Below are 18917 nucleotides of genomic sequence, written 5' to 3' on the forward strand. Positions count from 1 at the left end.
CATTTATCACAGAATATGTACTCGGCTTCTCAAATGGAACAGGGGTACCAGGAGGTGGGTACAACCACACACTTGTCCTTCGCTTGCTCCTGGGGAACCAGGCAGAGAAGCTGAAACTTGGCATTTGGGAGTTATGGTCAAGGGTGAGGAAATTAACAGGAAAAACAAGAGAGTGCACTTTTACACAGCTAAGTCAGGAGGCCCTTCTCAGCCCCCTCTGTCCTCCCAACTCTCACTCTATTATCCTTCCCTTTTGCCTGGTTTCGCCTCCCCTCCCCTCCTTTCCTTCTTTTTTTTTTGGATGGAGTCTTGCTCTGTTGCCCAAGCTGTAGTGCAGTGGCATGATCTCAGCTCACTGCAACCTCTGCCACCTGAGTTCAAGCAATTCTCCTGCCTCAGCCTCCTGAGTAGCTGGGATTACAGGGCTAATTTTTGTATTTACAGTAGAGACAGGGTTTCATCATGTTAGCCAGGCTGCTCTCAAACTCCTGACCTCAAGCGATCCACTTGCTTCAGCCTCCCAAAGTGCTGGGATTACAGGTGTGAGCCACTGCACCCAGCCTAAGTAAAGATCTTTTGTTTTTGTTTTTGTTTTGAGATGGAATCTCATTCTGACGCCCAGGCCTGAGTGCAGTGATGTGATCTTGGCTCACTGCAACCTCCACCTCCTGGGTTCAAGTGATTCTTCTGCCTCAGCCTCCCGAGTAGCTGGGATTACAGGTGTGCACCACCATGCCCTGCTAATTTTTTAGTAGAGACGGGGTTTCACCATGTTGGCCAGGCTGGTCTTGAACTCCTGACCTCAAGTGATCTGCCCACCTCGGCCTCCCAAAGTGCTGGGATTACAGGCATGAGCCACTGTACCCGGCTGGTGTTAGCAACTTTTATTGAGGCGGCAGTGCACAGCCAGCAGCGGAGGTCCTGTTCCTTGCAGAGCAGGGCTACCCCATACGCAGTAAGCCCAGAATAGTAGCTGCTACATTTATACCCACTTTTAATCATATGTAAATTAAGGGGCAGATTATGCAGAAATTTCTAGAAAAAAAGTGGTAAATTCCGGATTGTCAGGTTATTGCCATGGAAAGGGGCGCTAACTTCCGGATGTTGCCATAGCAATGGTAAACTGTCACTGCACACTGGTGGGTGTGTCTTATGCAGAGGTGCTTCCGCCCTTTCCCTGTTTTACTTGTCCTTAATTTGGTCCGATGCCCAAGACCTGCCTCCAGAGTCCACTCTCCCATCCCACCTCAGAAGCAGGTCATATTTGTAGGGTATCAACCAAACCTGCTAGTGGATTGGACATGGGGGATGAGGAAAATGGTGACTTCCAGATCTCTGGCCTAAATGGATGATGGCAGTATTTGTTGAGATAGAAAAGAATGGGGAGGGGCTGGACACAGTGACTCGCGCCTGTAATCCCATCACTTTGGGAGGCAGATCACTTGAGGTCAGGAGTTCCAGACCAGCCCGGCCAACATGGTGAAATCCTGTCTCTACTAAAAATACAAAAATTAGTCGGGCATGGTGGTGGGCGCCTGTAATCCTAGCTACTGAAGAGGCTGAGGCAGGAGAATCACTGGAGATGGGGAGGCTGAGGTTGCAGTAAGCCAAGATCACACCACCGCACTCAAGCCTGGGTGACAGAGCGAGACTCTGTCTCAAAAACAAAAACAAAAACAAACAAACAAAAACAGAATGGAGAGAGAAAGGTTTTTTTTTTTTTTTTTTTTTTTTTTTGAGAAAACCTAAAGTACAGTTTGAGATTTAAGTATGCTATACAGATGTCAAATTGGGGACAAGAGGCTGGCATTCAGAAGTAAGGTCTGGCTGGAGATGCATATTTAGGGGTTATCAGTCTATAAATGCTATAAGACCAGAACTTAGGGAGACGGAAAAGAGAAGAGGATGAAGTCTGGGGCATAAGCAGGCAACTAATGAATGGATGAAATCTCTTTCTTCTATATGCTTCTATGGGATTTATTAGATAACCAATAGTTACCCTAGCTATAGGTAGATTTGCCTCTGTCTGAGCTATTTTCTGTCACTTTATCACCTTAGAATGAAGATGACCTCAGGTCGGGTGCAGTGGCTCACGCCTGTAATCCCAACACTTTGGGAGGCTGAGGTGGGCAGATCACAAGGTCAAGAGATCGAGACCATCCTGGCCAACATGGTGAAACCCCATCTCTACTAAAAATACAAAAATTAGCTGGGCGTGGTGGTGTGTGCCTGTAGTCTCAGCTACTCGAGAGGCTGATGCAGGAGAATCACTTGAACCCAGGAGGCGGAGGTTGCAGTGAGCCGAGATCGTGCCATTGCCATTGCACTCCAGCCCGAAGATAACCTCACCCCCACAAGTATTTAAAAAAAATTTTTTTTTAGAGACAGGGTCTCACTTTGTCACATAGACTGAAGTCCAGTGGCACAATCATAGCTCACTGCAGCCTCGGACTCCTAGGCTCAGGCCATCCTCCTGCCTCAGCCTCTCAAGTGGCTGGGATCACAGGTGCATACCACCATGCCCAGCTAATTTGTTTTACATTTTTTTTCTGTAGAGATGGGGTCTCGCTATGTTGCCCAGCCTGGTGTCGAACTCTTGGCCTCAAGTGATCCTCCCACCTCAGCCTCCCAAAGAGTTGGGGTTACAGGCATGAACCACTGTGTCCAGCCACCTCTCACAGTGCTCTTGCATGGCTTAATGATTTTATAGCGCTCTTGAATTCACCTCCATTCCTGTTACTTGAACCACTTACTTTGTAAACTGCTCCATGAAGCGGTCCCGGTGGCCTTGCAGGGTGTCAGCTGGGAGGCCTGGAAGAAATTGGAAAGAGTGTGAGAGGGGAGGGGGACCAGAGGGCAGGGAAGCCACAGCGGGGCTCTCGATGGGGAGGGGCCCAGCTACCCTGGGGCATGTGGCCAGCACTGCCAGGGGCCACGACTGGCCTAGAGCTGTCCCGAGGTCTGGTAACCAAGGGAGCCCAGCAGGAACCAGCAGGAGTGTGGAGACGCTTATCCTCCAAATCCTTCCACTTCAATTAGTTCCTGAAGGACAAGCCATGCCGGGCACAATAGGGTGGAAATTGTGTCCTGGACTAGAGAAGAAATGGTGACCTGACCCAGTAGCAGGCTGGACCATGGCAGGCCCAGGAGGGAGCAGTTCTTTCTCAGCTATTGCCTGCATTTGTTTTAGGTTGAGGCTCAGGGCTGATATTAGTCTGGAAGAGATCCACAGAACCTGCCCAAGAGGATGGCTGTCAGAAGGCAAAGAACAAGGGATTGAAGGCCAGGTGCAGTGGCTCACACATGTAATCCCAGCACTTTGGGAGGCTGAGGCAGGAGAATCACTTGAGGTCAGGAGTTCAAGACCAGCCTGACCAATATGGTGAAACCATGTCTCTACTAAAAATACAGAAATTAGCTGGGCGCGGTGGCATGCGCCTGTAATCCCAGCTACTTGGGAGGCTGAGGCAGGAGAATCGCTTGAACCCAGCAGGCGGAAGTTGCAGTGAGCTGAGATTGCACGACTGCACTCCAACCTGGGCGACAGTGAGACTCTGTCAAAAAAAAGAACAAGGGATTGAGGCTTGGGATCTGAGTTCCAGTCCCGGCTTGGTTGGTAGCTAACTCTATGACACTGCACACACCAGTAACCTCTTAGGACAGCCTCCTCCCCTACAGAGCCAGTTCTCTGAGGTTCTGTAACCTCTCAGATGTGCGAACCTGCATATTGCAGCTGTAGATCACAGCTCAGCAATCCTTTTAGTGTTTGCTTTATTTGTTTAAATTTAAATTTGTTATTTGGAAATGGGTCATACATTCATTGGATAAAATCAGGGAACACATGTATAAAACATGATTATTGAAATGGCAAAAGATGGCTGGGCGCAGTGGCTCCCACATGTAATCCCAGCACTTTGGGAGGCTGAGTGGGGAGCATCGCTTGTACCCAGGAGTTTGAGACCAGCCTGGGCAACATAGTGAGACCCCCATCTCTACAAAAATTAAGAAATAAAAATTAGCCAGGTGTGGTGATGTGCACTGTAGTCTTAGCTACTCAAGAGGTTGAGGTGGGAGGATCTTTTAAGCCCAGGAGTTTGAGGCTGCAGTGAGCTACAATCGCACCACTGCACTCCAGCCTGGGTGACAGAGCGAGACCCTGTCTTAAAACAAAACAAAACAAAACAAAAATGGCAGAAGTGGACAGTGAATGAATATGGCACTTGACCTAAATGATCTTTCTCCCAAGAACCCTTAACCCCAGTTAAATCAGGAGAAAAACATCAGGCAAACAGAATTCAGGAACATTCTACAAAAAACTCAGAACTGTCAAAGTCATCAAAAATAAGGGAAGTTTGAGAAGTGAAACGTCATAGCCAAGAGGAACCTAAGGAGACATCACAACTAAATGTCACATGATGTACCGGGTGAGATTCTGGGGCAGAAAAGGACATTCGGTAAAAACTGTGACAATCTGAATAAAGTACGAACTTTTTTTTTTTTTGAGACAGAATCTCACTCTGTTGCCAGGCTGGAGGGCAGTGGCACAATCTCAGCTCACCACAACCTCCGCCTCCCGGGTTCAAGCAATTCTCCTGCCTCAGCTCCCAAGCAGCTGGGACTACAGGCGCGCGCCACCACACCCCACTAATTTTTGTATTTTTAGCAGATACAGGGTTTCGCCGTGTTGGCCAGGATGGTTTCAATCTCTTGACCTCGTGATCCGCCCGCCTTGACCTCCCAAAGTGCTGGGATTACAGGTGTGAGTCACCGTGCCCTGCCTTAAGTACGAACTTTAATTAATAATAAGGTATCAACACTGGTTAATTAGTTGTGACACGTTTCTTTTTTTTTTTTTTTCTCGAGACAGAGTCTCGCTCTGTCACCCAGGCTGGAGTGCAGTGGCACGATCTCGGCTCACTGCAAGCTCCACCTCCTGGGCTCACACCATTCTGCTGCCTCAGCCTCCTGAGTAGCTGGGACTACAGGCGCCCGCCACCACGCCCGGCTAATTTTTTGTATTTTTAGTAGAGACAGGGTTTCACCATGTTGGCCAGGATGGTCTCAATCTCCTGACCTCATGATCCGCCCACCTCGGCCTCCCAAAGTGCTGGGATTACAGGCGTGAGCCACCGTGCCCAGCCAGTTGTGGCAAATGTTTCATACTAATATACGAACAAAGGGAAAATGGAACTGGGTATACGAGAACTCTCAGTACTATTTTTATAACTTTTCTGTAGATCTAAAACAAAAATAAATGTTTATTTTTAGAAAAGAGGGCCAGCTGCAGTGGCTCACAATTGCAATCCCAGCACTTTGGGAGGCCGAGGCAGGAGGATCACTTGAGCTCAGGAGTTCGAGACAAGCCTGGCCAACAGGATGAAACCCTGTCTCTACTAAAAACAATACAAAAATTAGCCAGGCATGGTGGCGGGCACCTATAATCTCAGCTACTTGGGAGGCTGAGGTAGGAGAATTGCTTGAACCTGGGAGGTGGAGGTTGCAGTGGGCTGAGATTGTGCCACTGCACTCCAGCCTGGGCAACAGAGCGAGACCCTGTTTCAGAAAAATAAATAAATAAATAAATAAAGTAAATTAAAAAACTATGTATTGTAAAGAGTATCCCTCCTACCCCTTCCTCAGCCCAGAGGCAGTGTGGGTCTTGGGTATTGCCCTGCCTTCAAAGAAGGCCTTTAAACCCAAACACTTAATTACCTGTCTCTTCTCATAACTCCCTCAGCCTCCCGAGTAACTGGGACTACAGGTGTGCACCACCATGCCCAGCTTAACTCCCCATTTTACAAAAAGGCAGTGGTGATGTTCTACTGAGCAACAGAATACTTGGAAACAATGAAAAGTTTCCAGGGGAAACAATGAAAAGTTCATCTGTATTCAGCACTCTAAGCAGCTGGTCCCTTCTCTTGGGGGCCCACTCCACCCTCTCAGCTCCCTTCAGGCAGGCCTACTTGCCGCAAAGCCCTTCTAATCCCCAGGCAGCTAATTCCAATCTCCCTTCCACAAAACCACCCTAGGTTAGCATCTAGGCGATGCTACACCCTTCCCTTGTACTGTCTAAATAAAGAGATTCATTACTTGTCAATAACCGCAGTTACAGAGTATACTGTCTTATACTACTTTATTTATTTATTTTATTTTTTTTAGGCACGGTCTCGTTCTGTTGCCCAGGCTGGAGGGCAGTGGCACAAACACAGCTCACTGTAGCCTTGACCTTCTGGGCTCAAGCGATCCTCTCGCCTTAGCCTCCCAGGTAGCTGGGACTACAGGCGCATGTCACCATGCCTGGCTAATTTTTGTATTTTTTGTACAGACAGGGATTTCACTATGTTGCTCAGGCTGGTCTCCAACCCCTGAGCTCAAGCGATCTGCCTGCATCAGCCTCCCAAAGTGATGGGATTCCATGCGTGAACCACTGTGCCCACCCCAGACACATCATTTTAAACCAGAAGGACACAAAAGTATAAGAACTGGCGGGTGTGGTGGGTCATACCTGTAATCCTAGCACTTTAGGAGGCTGAGGTGGGCGGATCACTTGAGGCCAGGAGTTCGAGACCAGCCTGGCCAAAATGGGGAAACCCCATCTCTACTAAAAATTCAAACAACAACAACAAAAAATTAGCTGGGTGTGCCAGCACAGACCCGTGGTCCCAGCTACTTGGGAGGCTAAGGCACAAGAATTGCTTGAACCTGGTAGGCAGAGGTTGCAGTGAGCCGAGATCATGCCATTGCACTCTAGCCTGGGTGAGAGAGTGAGACTCTGTCTCAGGAAAAAAAAAAAAAAAAAAAAAAGTGTAAGAACTTCTGTAAGACCAGAACCTCCAAACTATATATATTCTGCTAAGGGCACCCCAGGGAACTGAAGCTAGGTAAGGGATAGGTCTCCATTTAATGAGCAGCTGTGTTTTATAATTTATATTTCTCCATAAAATTCCATTTGCACAAAGGGATTGTGTAGATAAATGGTCTGGAAATCATTATGTTAGCTCATGTAGGTCTAGGCCAGGTCTGCTGATATTTGTGCTGTTCATAGGATACACGACATACTTGATGAATGGTGACGTGCTCAAGCTAGAGGCAGACAGAGAGGACCATCCTGGTGATGGCAGCTGCCAGTCCAGATGGCCTGCCACTGCCATCATGCCAGCTGCAGCAGGGAGGCATGGCCAGGGCTGCACACTCCATGGAACAGGCAGAAGCCTCACCCTCCTGGATGGGGCTGTAGCCGCCCAAGTTGTGACTGCAGATCTGAGCCTCCCTGTGCTCTTGAGGGTCCGGAGCAGGCAGGAACCCTACCTTCCCAGGTGCAGCTGCAGCCGCCCAAAACACAGCTGCAGACTTGGGCCTCCCACTCCATGGAGTGGGTGGCAGCCCTGCTGCCCCGCACCCGCACCCAGCCCCGGCTGCAGACTCAGGCATCCCTGTACTCTTCAGGGCCTGAGAAGGCTCTCCCTCCCCTCTTCTGAACCTGTTCCCGCTGCCTGGCTTCTCCCTGCTGTCGGCACCCACTCTGATCTTAGAGCAAAATTGGGGCTGAGCCCTGTTGCCATGCATGGCAGCGGGAGGCAGACAGATTCCTGGGTGAAAGGGCGGGTCCCCGGTGGGGGCTGGGCTGCCAATCCCACAGACCGGAGTGGGAACTTGGGGTGCCCTTTCCGGGCCTGCCCATGGACCAATCGGGGTACATTTCCTCCCCTCTGAGGCCCATAAAAGGCCTGAGCTCAGCCAGAGCTGAGCAGAGATGGGACGACCAGCTACAGAGAGGAGCTACCCTCTCTGCTGAGGCTTCAGAGACCTGCAGAGATGCTAGGATAACCAGCTGCAGAGAGGAGCTACCCACTCCATGGCCTCTTTTCTGCTGAGAGCTGAACACTCGACAGGACAACCTGCCTACAGACAGAGAGCGGTACCCACTGCAGTCTCCTCTGAGCTGTTCTAATACTCAATAAAGCTCCTCTTCATCTTGTCCACCCTCCACTTGTCTGCATACCTCATTCTTCCTGGATGCCGAACAAGAACTCGGGCAAAGGCACCACTGGCCCCAGAGGTTTCCAGCCAGAAAACGGACACCCCAAAGATCCTGTAACACTGGGACGCAAGAGTGGCAAGCCAGGGGCTTTACTGGGGTCACCAAAGCCTGGGCCCTGCTCTTTTATCCTCACAATGGTCAGAAGCTCCGGGGTCTTTTGAAACAGAAGCAGACAGCCAAAGGCACTGAGAAGGACTGCGTTTCTCTGGGGACATCCTCAGGCTGGGATCCTCCTTCTAGCCTGAATCTCATGTAAGAAGATCTGGCCCGTGGTACTCACAGGAGTGGAGTTTGAAGAGAAGCTTGACAGTGTAGTCATAAAGGTGGCTGCAGTCCAAGATGACCTGGATCAGCGGGGCGAGGCGGCACTGCCCTGTTGCCGTCACGGACACAGAGCGGGACATGTCCAGGGAGTTGAATACTAGGAAATAAAAGTGAGGGAGAAAGGTGGTAGAGCCAGGGGATTACAGGCAGCCTCTTCAGAGGGGCAGAGGCAGGGGTCCAACATACACCAAGGACCGATTCTGTGCGTGCTTTACCTCATCTAATTCATTTAACCCTCACAACACTCCCATGAGACAGGTAAACGTATCCCCATTAAACAGGTGAAGAAACAGAAGGTTAGTAACTTGAAGGCTGTCACAAAGTCAGGAAGTGGTTTTGTTAGCCGAGCATGGTGGCGCATGCCTGTAATCCCAGCTACTCGGGAGGCTGAGGCAGGAGAATCGCTTGAACCCGAGAGGCGGAGGTTGCAGTGAGCCAAGATCATGCTATTGCACTCCAGCAACAGAGCAAAACTCAGTCTCGAAAAAAAAAAGTGGTTTTCGCAGGGTGTGGTGGCTCATGCCTGTAATCCCAGCACTTTAGGAGGCCGAGGCGGGTGGATCGCCTGAGGTCAGGAGTTCGAGACCAGCCTCTCCAACATGGGAAAACCCTGTCTCTACTAAAAATACAAAAATTAGCTGGGCATGGTGGCACATGCCTGTAATCCCAGCTACTCGGGAGGCTGAGGCAGGAGAATCACTTGAACCCAGGAGGCAGAGGTTGCAGTGAGCCGAGATTGCACCACTGCACTCCAGCCTGGGTGACAAGAGTAAGACACCATCTCAAAAAAAAAAAAAAAAAAAAAAAAAAAAAGGGGTTTTGCTGAGAGGTGGTGAGTTAACAGACTTGTTGGAGAGCCCAAGAGCTGATGGGGCCAATGATGGTTAGACCAGGAGCCTTTGCTCCTGAGAGTCAGAATATTCAGTGCATCATGACTGGGTGAACTAAGCGCTACTCTGTGCAGAGACCCCTGATAGCTCAGGGAAGAAGAGATTTGCTCATAACCTGGGAGAGCTCCTACCATGGCGGACATGGAGGAGGAGCCTCATCTTCGTTTTTTTCCTCTTTACGAGACTGGGTCTCAGCCAGGTACAGTGGCTCACGCCTGTAATCCCAGCACTTTGTGAGGCCGAGGTGGGGGGACTGCCTGAGCCTGAGTTTGAGACCAGCCTGAGCAACATGGCAAAACCTCATCTCTACTGAAAATACAAAAATTAGCCAGGCGTGATGGCTCATGCCTGTAATCCCAGCTACTTGGGAAGCTGAGGCAGGAGAATCGCTTGAACCCAGGAGGTGGAGGCTGCAGTGAGCCAAGAGCCCACCACTGCACTCCAGCCTGGGCGACAGAGTGAGACTCTGTTTCATAAATAAATAAAACAAAACAAGCCAGGCACAGTGGCTCATGCCTGTAATCGCAGCACTTTGGGAGGCCGAGGCGGGTGGATCGCCTGAGGTCAGTAGTTCGAGACCAGCCTGGCCAACATGGCAAAACCCTGTCTCTACTAAAATACAAAAATTAGCTGGGTGTGGTGGTGTGTGCCTGTAAACCCAGCTACTTGGGAAGCTGAGGCAGGAGAATCGCTTGAGCCTGGAAGGTGGAGGTTGCAGTGAGCTGAGACGGTGCCACTGCACTCCAGCCTGGGTGACAGAGTGAGACTCCATCTCAAAAGAAACCAAACCAAACCAAAACAAAACAATACAAAACAAGAAAAATAAGAAAAAGGACTTGGGAGAAGGAAGATATGTCAGGGTTCAGGGCTGAAACTTGGGACACCTGTCAACAAAAATAGAAGTCTTGCCTCCACCCTCTTGAGTTTCAGAGACGAAGTTGCTCCCTCAATTTCTCACGCTGGAGCTCCCTCCACACTAACCTCCTGCCCCCCATCCTAGACCAAGCAACTGGCCGTCTGGCTGCAGACACTCAGCTCACACCACTGGCCAGGCTGATTTTCCTTCTTGCACTGGCCACCCACTGCCTCTGCAGACTCTGCACGCAGCGGGCAATGAAATGACTCTCCCCGCGGTCCCTCTGTGAGTGGAACTGGCCCAGAGGGAAGCCTAGCACTGCCTGTATTCCGCTTCCCGACTGCACTAATCCCTGGTAACTGGGTTAGTCTGGCAGCTGAAAAAAAAAAAAATCCCGAATTGTTCTAATTAAAAGGCAGCTTTTCTTCTTGACACAAATTAAAAGCAGCTGTCACTGCAAGGCAGCCATCCCCAAGTCTACCGGCTTCCTCAGGCTCCAACTGGCAGGAACCACGGGCTGTTCCATTTCCCTGCCTGGCCCCGATTCCTGATACCTTCCAGGAATGCCCTTTGGCATCCAGAAACATCTAGAGCAGTGTCATCGCGGACAAGTTGCTCAGTCACTCTGTGCCTCCTGATGCTCTTCTGTTGAGCACATGTGGCTATAACAGTGCATACCTCGTAAGGGTCTCAGAGGACTTCAATGAGAATGCTGGGAAAAGTGCATGGAATTGTGCAGTGGTTCTTGACTTTGGCTTTGAGACTGGTTAGGATCACCTGGGGAAACTGAAACACTAAAGTCTTCCTGCAACCCCCAGAACCGCCCCACCATCTGTTTCAATTGGTCTGCGGTATGTTGGGATGTCAGTGGGTGTCAAAAGCCTTCCCCTGCTGTCCCCCGTTAGGCCAGGTGCTGTGGCTCATGCCTGTAATCCCAGCACTTTGGGAGGCTGAGGTGGGAGGACTGCTTGAGGTCAAGAGTTTGAGGCCAGCCTGGCCAACATGGTGAAACCCCGTCTCTACTAAAAATACAAAAATTGGCCGGGTGTGGTAGCAGGCACCTGTAGTCCCAGCTACTCAGGAGGCTGAGGCACAAGAATTGCTTGGAGGCTGCAGTGAGCCAAGATCCCACCACTGCACTCCAGCCTGAGCGACAGAGCAAGGCTCCGTTTCAGAGAAAACAAAAACAAAAAAAACGCCCCAGGTAGATTCTAATCTGCATCCAGGGTTGAAAACTGTATGTCCAAGCTCAGTGGTTGTCAAGTTTTAGCACACATCAGAATCACCCACAATAGTGCTATCCAATAGAATTCTACAATGATGAAAATGTTCATATAAACTTTTTAATATATTAGCCATATGTGGCTTTCTGAAATATGGCTGAAATAGGACTAGTGCAGCTGAGGACCTGACTTTTAAATGTTATTTAATTGTAATCAAGTTCAATGATCACATGGGGCTAGTGAGTGCCCTATTGGACAGTGCACACTGCGGGTGCTTCTTAAAGCACAGGAGGCTGGGGGTGGTGGCTCATGCCTATAATCCCAACACTTTGGGAGGCTGAGGTGGAAGGATCACTTGAGCTCAGGAGTTCGAGACCAGCCTGGTCATATAGCAAGACCCCATCTCTACAAAAAATTTAAAAATTAGCTGGGTGTGATGGCACACATCCCTGGTCCCAGCTACTCAGGAGGCTGAGGTGGGAGGATCCCTTGAGACCAGGGAGGTCAAGGCTGCAGTGAGCTATGATTGTGCCACAGTACTCCAGCCTCGGCGACAGAGTGAGATCCCATCTCCAAAAAAAAAAAAAAAAAAAAAAAACACGAGAGAGAGAGAAAAGAAAAACAGCAGTGATGATGAAATAGGTGAACAGAATTCATTACATGGTGTTAACTTTCAGCTGCATGCTCTGGGAAACTCTAGGGTGAATTACTTAGAGTCTTCTGGACCAGAGCTACCCGACTATAACTCCTGGATTCAAGCAATCTTCCCACCTTGGCCTCCTAAAGTGCTGGGTTTATAGGCATGAGCCACTGCACCTGGTAGCCTGCTGTTTTTCAAAAAGCAAGCATTCTTTTATGGTTGAGGGCCTGCTATTCACCAGGCACTGGGCTAGAACAGAGGGAATTTAGAGATGAGTAGGTCAGCATCTCGTGGTAACAATATTAATGAACAATGCATATAAAACCAGAGCAGGCTGGGCACGGTGGCTCATGCCTATAATCCAAGCACCTTGGGAGGCCAAGGCAGGCAGATCACTTGAGGCCAGGAGTTCGAGACTAGCCTGGCCAACATGGTGAAACCCTGTCTCTACTAAAAGTACAAAAATTAGCCGGGCGTGGTGGCACACACCTGTAATCCCAGCTACTCAGGAGGCTGAGACAGGAGAATTGCTTGAGCCTGGGAGGCGGAGGTTGCAGTGAGCTGAGATGGTGCCACTGCACTCCAGTCTGGGCAACAGAGCGAGACTCTCTCAAAACAAAACAAACAAACACACAAAACACCAGAACTAGGGGTCATGAGATGTGGCACAAAAAAGATGGCTGAGCTCACCACCTCTACCCCTTACTCATTCTCTCAGCTAACCAAGTCCTTTTGGACCTCATCACCATCTCCGCTTACTCATGGTCCACTGTCTGTCAGGAACTGGAAGGATGACCCAAAGGTTGAAACATTTGTCTTGCTTATCCCTAAACACCACAGCAGCGGGAGGCAGGCAGGCAGCCGGCTCCAAGAAGAGGTGAGAGCCATGGGGAGAGAGCTTGTGTCAGCCGAACTGCAACTTCTAGGCTGCACTTTCCCAAGGATGACAATTCCAAGAATCTCACTCACGCCTGCATTCAGATCTAGCACATTCCAAAGCTAAATGCAGGCTGGGCGTGGTGGCTCATGCCAATAATCCCAGCACTTTGGGAGGACAAGGCAGGCACATCACTTGAGCTCAGGAGTTTGAGACCAGCCTGGGCAACATAATGAAGCCTTGTCTCTAAAAAAAGTACACAAAAATTAGCTGGGCATGGTGGTGCGTGCCCGTAGTCCCAGCTACTTGGGAGGCTGAGGTAGGAGGATGGCTTGAGCCCCAGAAGCGGAGGTTGCAGTGAGCCGGAATCGCACCACTGCATTCCAGCTTGGGTGACACAACCAGACTATCTCAAAAGAAACAACAACAAAAAAGTGAAAGCTAAATGTGAATGAATTCTGAATTATCCACATACGTTGTTCCCACCAAAATCCAAATGATGAAAAGTTAGCCACAACAATGTATACTTGTTTATATACTTTTATGCAAACATTTCCAAAGCATTTTTTTTTTCAAGGAGTCTTGCTCTGTCACCCGGGCTGGAGTGCAGTGGTGTGATGTTGGCTCACTGCAACCTCTGCCTCCCGGGTTCAAGCAATTCTCCTGCCTCAGCCATCTGAGTAGCTGGGATTACAGGCACACACCATCAATCACGCCTGGCTAATTTTTGTATTTTCAATAGAGATGGCGTTTCACCATGTTGGCCAGGCTGGTCTTGAACTCCTGACCTCATGATCCACCTGCCTTCGCCTCCCAACGTGCTGAAATTACAGGCATGAGCCACTGCGCCCGGCCCCAATGCATTTTTTAAAAAATAAATGCATCTACACCACTGCTTTCAGTCTGACTGGGAATAGCTTAGGGCATAGACTAGATTCTGCGTTTTATTTTTATTTCTCTACTGACTTTCGTATAACACCCTGCTCAAATAGCTTCCTAGTCGGCTGAATGTCCCTTTCTCGCACAAACCGCAGTTTCCAGCTGTTTCTGGTGTTGGTCTTTCTTTTTTCTGAGATAGAATCTTGCTCACTGCATCTCGGCTCACTGCAAACTCTGCCTCCTGAGTTCAAGCCATTCTCCTGCCTCAGCCTCCTGAGTAGTTGGGATTAGAGGTGCTCACCACCACACCTGGCTAATTTTTGTATTTTTCGTAGAGACAGGGTTTCACCATGTTGCCCAGGCTGGTCTTGAACTCCTGACCTCAGGTGATCTGCCCCCCTTGGCCTTCCAAAGTGCTAGGATTACAGGCATGAGCCACTGCGCCTGGCCTGTTTCTGATGTTTTTCTGACCACATCCTGTGCTGAAGACTGGTCAATGTATTACAGAATTTGTTGCCCTGTCCCAGCCATCATACAACACAAAACAGAATATTCTGGAAAAGAGGCCAGTAGTAGGCATTTCTGCACAGATGAACAAGCTGAAGGAAGCTGAAGGAAATTCGGGGTCAGAGAGTCCAAGCCCCAAGAGTGGGTCCTGCCTGTCCACATGCAGAGAAGGCCACGAGGCTTGGGCGTGAGACCACCAAGCTTGCGTATGGAGACCTGCAATGTGGAATGTTGTCTTTCAGAGTTGGATGCTTGTCATGGAACGCCCTGAGTCTCAGAACGCTGGTGCTTACATCCCCCAGGGAAAGGAGGGGAGCCTGCTGGGAGATGTGGGGAGGAGACGCGCTGGAGAGAAGGGGACCAGCTGAGGCTTGTCAGGGAAGCATTAGGGGCTGATGGTCTGGAGGCACCACAGTTCTTGGCAGGCAGGAGCCTGGAAGTGTGGCCACTCCCCCTGCTAGTGGAACAGGACTGTGTGAGCTTCTCATGTGGACTTGGGTGACAACCAGTCCTGGGTGACAACCAATCCTGACCAGCTTGTTTCCCATGGCTGCCAACTCAACAGCAGACATGAGCCCTTCCTCCTCAGCAGAAATCGTGCCCATGAGCCAGCCCAGTTCCGAGTAGCAGACAAGACTGGACCAAGGACTGGCCAGGGCCATGGCTACAGTCCAGTGGCTGGCAAAGAGGTAAGACCTGTCTTTGGGCTTTTGGAGGCCTGCGCTTCAGGAGAGAGGCCAGTAGGAAGGGGCAGTGTGTGGTCTTTCTGCTCAGACGTGAAACCACCCGCTTGGAAAATATCTAGGAGGCCAGGTGTGGTAGCTCACGCCTGTAATCCCAGAACTTTGGGAGGCTGAGTTGGGAAGACACCTTGAGGCTGGTAGTTCAAGAACAGCCTGGGCAACACAGTGAGACCCCTATCTCTGCAAAAAATATAAAAAATCAGCCAGATGTGGTGGTGCGTGCCTGTAGTCCCAGCTACTTGGGAGGCTGAGGTGGGAGGATCATTTGAGCCTAGTAGTTTGAGGTTGCAGTGAGCCGTAACATGCCACTGCAATCCAGCCTGGGCGACAGAGCGAGACCTTCTCTCTCTCTCTCTCTTTTTTTTTTTGAGATGAAGTCTTGCTGTATCACTCAGGCTGGAGTGCAATGGCATGATCTTGGCTCACTGCAACCTCGACCTCCTGGGTTCAAGCAATTCTCCTGCCTCAGCCTCCCAAGTAACTGGGATTACAGGCATGTGCCACCATGCCCGGCTAATTTTTATATTTTTAGTAGAGACAGGGTTTCACCATGTTGGCCAGGCTGGTCTTGAACTTCTGGCCTCAAGTGATGGGCCCACCTTAGCCTCCCAAAGTGCTAGGATTACAGGTGCGAGCCACTGCACCCGGCCGAGAACTTGTCTCTTAAAAAGAAAAATACTGAAGAGGTTCAGTCCCTCCCTGCACGAGGGTTGGAGAGACCAGAGATGGGGTGTGAATGTCTCCATTTTCCTACCCCTTGTGCTGCACACTTTGCAGGGAGAGGAGGACTGGGAATTAGGTAGTTCCCATGAGAGCCTGGGTTAGACGGGAGGGAAGAGACTCACCTGTTTGGAAGAGGTTGAGTTCACACTCCAGGTAGTCAAACATCTCCACTGTTAACTGGAAACTGGACCCAAGAGGAAAGAGAGCTTACCCTCCACAGCCTGAGGCCGGTCTGTTACCTGTCCCCTCCCCCACGCTCTACGCTACTCCAGTCTCCAATGCTCGTGTGCATGCGCAAACACACACACAACTCCAGCTCCAAGTCTTAGCCTCGTGGGTATTATGGCCATGCAGCCTGGTGAAGTCAACAGTGACAGCGACAGGTCGGGGGCGGTGGCTCACGCCTGTAATCCCAGCTCTTTGGGAGGCCGAGGTGGGCGGATCACCTGAGGTCAGGAGTTCAAGACCAGCCTGGCCAACGTGGCGAAACCCCATCTCTACTAAAAATATAAAAATTAGCCGGGTATGATGGCGCATGCCTGTAATCCCAGCTACTCGGGAGGCTGAGGCAGGAGAATCACTTGAACCTGGGAGGTGGAGGCTGCAGTAAGCCGAGATCAAGTCACTGCACTCCAGCCTGGGTAACAGGGCGAGACTGCCTCTCAAAAAACAAAAACAAAAACAGTGACAGTGACAGAGGGAGAGGATAGGTACCAGTGTTGGAGTCAGAGGGCAGAAAGCGAGACAGACAGGAAAGCTTTGGGGTGTGAAATAGCCAGGCAGGGGTTCTGGATGAGGCACCACCAATAAATAAGTAGCCCCAAGGCCACGTCCCCCAGGGGCTTTGGTCCCCATCCCAGCCACGGCCTCCCCCCATCAGGCCCTCCATGACCCTTATGAGAAGTGTCAGCATTCACAAAAGCTTTCTCCCTCCCTGGGCTCAGGGCAGGAGCCACTTACAAGTTGTTCACGTCACTTTCTCCAGCCTCGTCCAGCTGGCGGTCACTCATCTGCAGGTTGCCTGGGAACCTGGGATTCTGGAAGGGAGGCAGAGGAAGGGAGTCAGGGCAGAAGACATGAAGAGCCCTCTCTCAGCCGGGCGTGGTGGCACACGCCTGTGGTCCCAGCTACTTGGGAGGCCGAGGTGGGAGGATTGCTTGAGCCCGGGAGTTCAAGTTTACAGTTCAAGGCCACTGCACTCCAGCTTGGTTACAGAGTGAGACCCTACCTCAAAACAAACAAAAAAGAAAAAAAGAAAAACCGCTGGTATCATCAATCATTGCTCAGTATCTACAGCCAGCATGATCCTGTCATCTGTGTGGTTTGTCCCTGTGGCAAAGGGAAAAGGCCACAGAGATGGGTGGCCATTCCATCGTGGGGCATCTACATGTACAAGTGGATACTTTAGGCTCTAGGCCAGGTGCGGTGGCTCACACCTGTAATCCCAGCACTTTGGAGGCCAAGGCGGATGGATCACTTGGGGTCAGGAATTAGAGACGAGGCTGGCCAACATGGCAAAACCCTGTCTCAACTAAAAATGCAAAAATTAGCCGGGTGTGGTGGTGCACGCCTGTAGTCCCAGCTCCTTGGGAGGTTGAGGCAGAATTGCTTGACGCTGGGAGGCGGAGGTTGCAGTGAGCTGAGATCGCACCACTGCACTCCAGCCTGGGCAACAGAGTGAGACTCCGTCTCCCCCCCCCGCAAAAAAAAGAAAAAAAAATCCCCATTGCAGACTTTGCTCCTGGGTTCCATGGTGCCAAGGCCTCTGAGGCTTGACCTGGCACCTGGGACACAGTTTTCCTTTGCCCCAAGTCATACACGCTGAGATTACAACCTCTGACCTCAATTTCAGCACCTTCACCTCTACTCCATCCCCACTCCAGACTCTGCCATCACCTAAAACATCCCTGCCCAGACCTCCCCACACCAGCATCTCCCTCTCTGGCTGCATCGCCCAGGCCTCTGCCCTTTCAGTCCTCTCCTGCCCTCAAGTCCACCCACTACTCACGCTTCTGTCTCAGAGATGGCCAGTCCCCTCCTGCTCCCTCTCCTCCCCATCTCTCTGCCTGCCTTTGCTTCCTGGCTCAGTCTTGACATAATGACTGGTGGCCTGGCTCCACTTCCCCACACCCTGCCTGCCTTTCTACCACACTGCTTGGAAGACCTGCTGAGAGCCTGGGTCCTTGTCATCGGCTCTGCACCTAGGGCCGGCTGCCGACTGTCCCTGGAGAAAGACTCACAGCTGGTGTCACTATGCATTCACGCTCTCTGTCCTGAACGTCCGTCTTAGTCAGCTCGGGCAGTTATAACAAGATACCATGCACTGGGTGGCTTAACCCATAGAGAGTGCCTTTCAGTTCTCGAGGCCAGGGAGTTCAAAGCCAAGGTGTTGACAGATTCGGTGCCTGGTGAGGCGCTTCATCCTGGTTACATTGCTAACATGGCAGAGGAGGGGGAAGCCAGCTCTCTCTTGTTTCTCTCTCTTTTTTTATTTTTTAGAGACGTGGCCTCACTGTTGCCCACGCTGGAGTGCAGTGGCATGATCATCACTCACTGCAGCCTTGAATTCCTGGGCTCAAGCGATCCTCCACCTCAGCCTCCTCAGTAGCTGGTACTACAGGCATACACCACCATGCGGGCTAATTTGTGTGTGTGTGTGTGTGTGTGTGTGTGTGTGTGTTTTTAGTAGAGATGGGGTTTCGCCACATTGGCCAGGCTGGTCTTGAACTCCTGACCTCAGGTGATCTGCCCGCCTTGGCCTCCGGAAGTGCTGGGATTACAGGTGTGAGCCACCACGCCCAGCCAGAGAATGAATTTTTCTTTAATGTGTGCGGGATATTTTTGTTGTTGTTTTCGAGACGGAGTCTCACTCTGTTGCCCAGGCTGGAGTGCAATGGCATGATCTCAGCTCACTGCAACCTCAGCCCCTTGGGTTCAAGCAATTCTCCTGCCTCAGCCTCCTGAGTAGCTGGGATTAACAGGCACGCACCACCATGCCCGGCTAATTTTTTTGTATTTTTAGTGGAGATGGGGTTTCACCATGTTGCCCAGGCTGGTCTTGAACTCCTGACCTCAGGTGATCCACCCGCCTCGGCCTCCCAGAGTGCTGGGATTACAAGCGTGAGCCACCACGCCTGGCCAAAAAAAAATTTTTTTTAAGAGACAGGGTCTCACTGTGTTGCCCAGGCTGGTCTCACCTCAAGCCTTGGCCTCC

At 50.8% G+C, this 18917-nt stretch overlaps 1 protein-coding gene across 5 annotated transcripts in view; it reads right to left on the reverse strand.

Moving 5' to 3' along the window:
• The window catches only part of LOC117977910 (huntingtin-interacting protein 1-like), a 135927-nt gene that overhangs the window by 32241 nt on the left and 84769 nt on the right, over positions 1–18917 (reverse strand). For all 5 annotated transcript variants that reach the window (XM_055115058.2, XM_055115054.2, XM_055115057.2 and 2 more), the window contains exons 6-9: positions 16664–16740; positions 15826–15887; positions 8322–8462; positions 2754–2811 (exon numbers count right to left, since the gene is read on the reverse strand). In XM_055115058.2, coding sequence (XP_054971033.1) covers positions 2754–2811; positions 8322–8462; positions 15826–15887; positions 16664–16740 — 338 coding nt within the window. The remainder of the gene's footprint in view (positions 1–2753; positions 2812–8321; positions 8463–15825; positions 15888–16663; positions 16741–18917) is intronic.

The sequence above is a fragment of the Pan paniscus genome, chromosome 6 (assembly GCF_029289425.2).
Source record: "Pan paniscus chromosome 6, NHGRI_mPanPan1-v2.0_pri, whole genome shotgun sequence".
Taxonomy (NCBI): domain Eukaryota; kingdom Metazoa; phylum Chordata; class Mammalia; order Primates; family Hominidae; genus Pan; species Pan paniscus.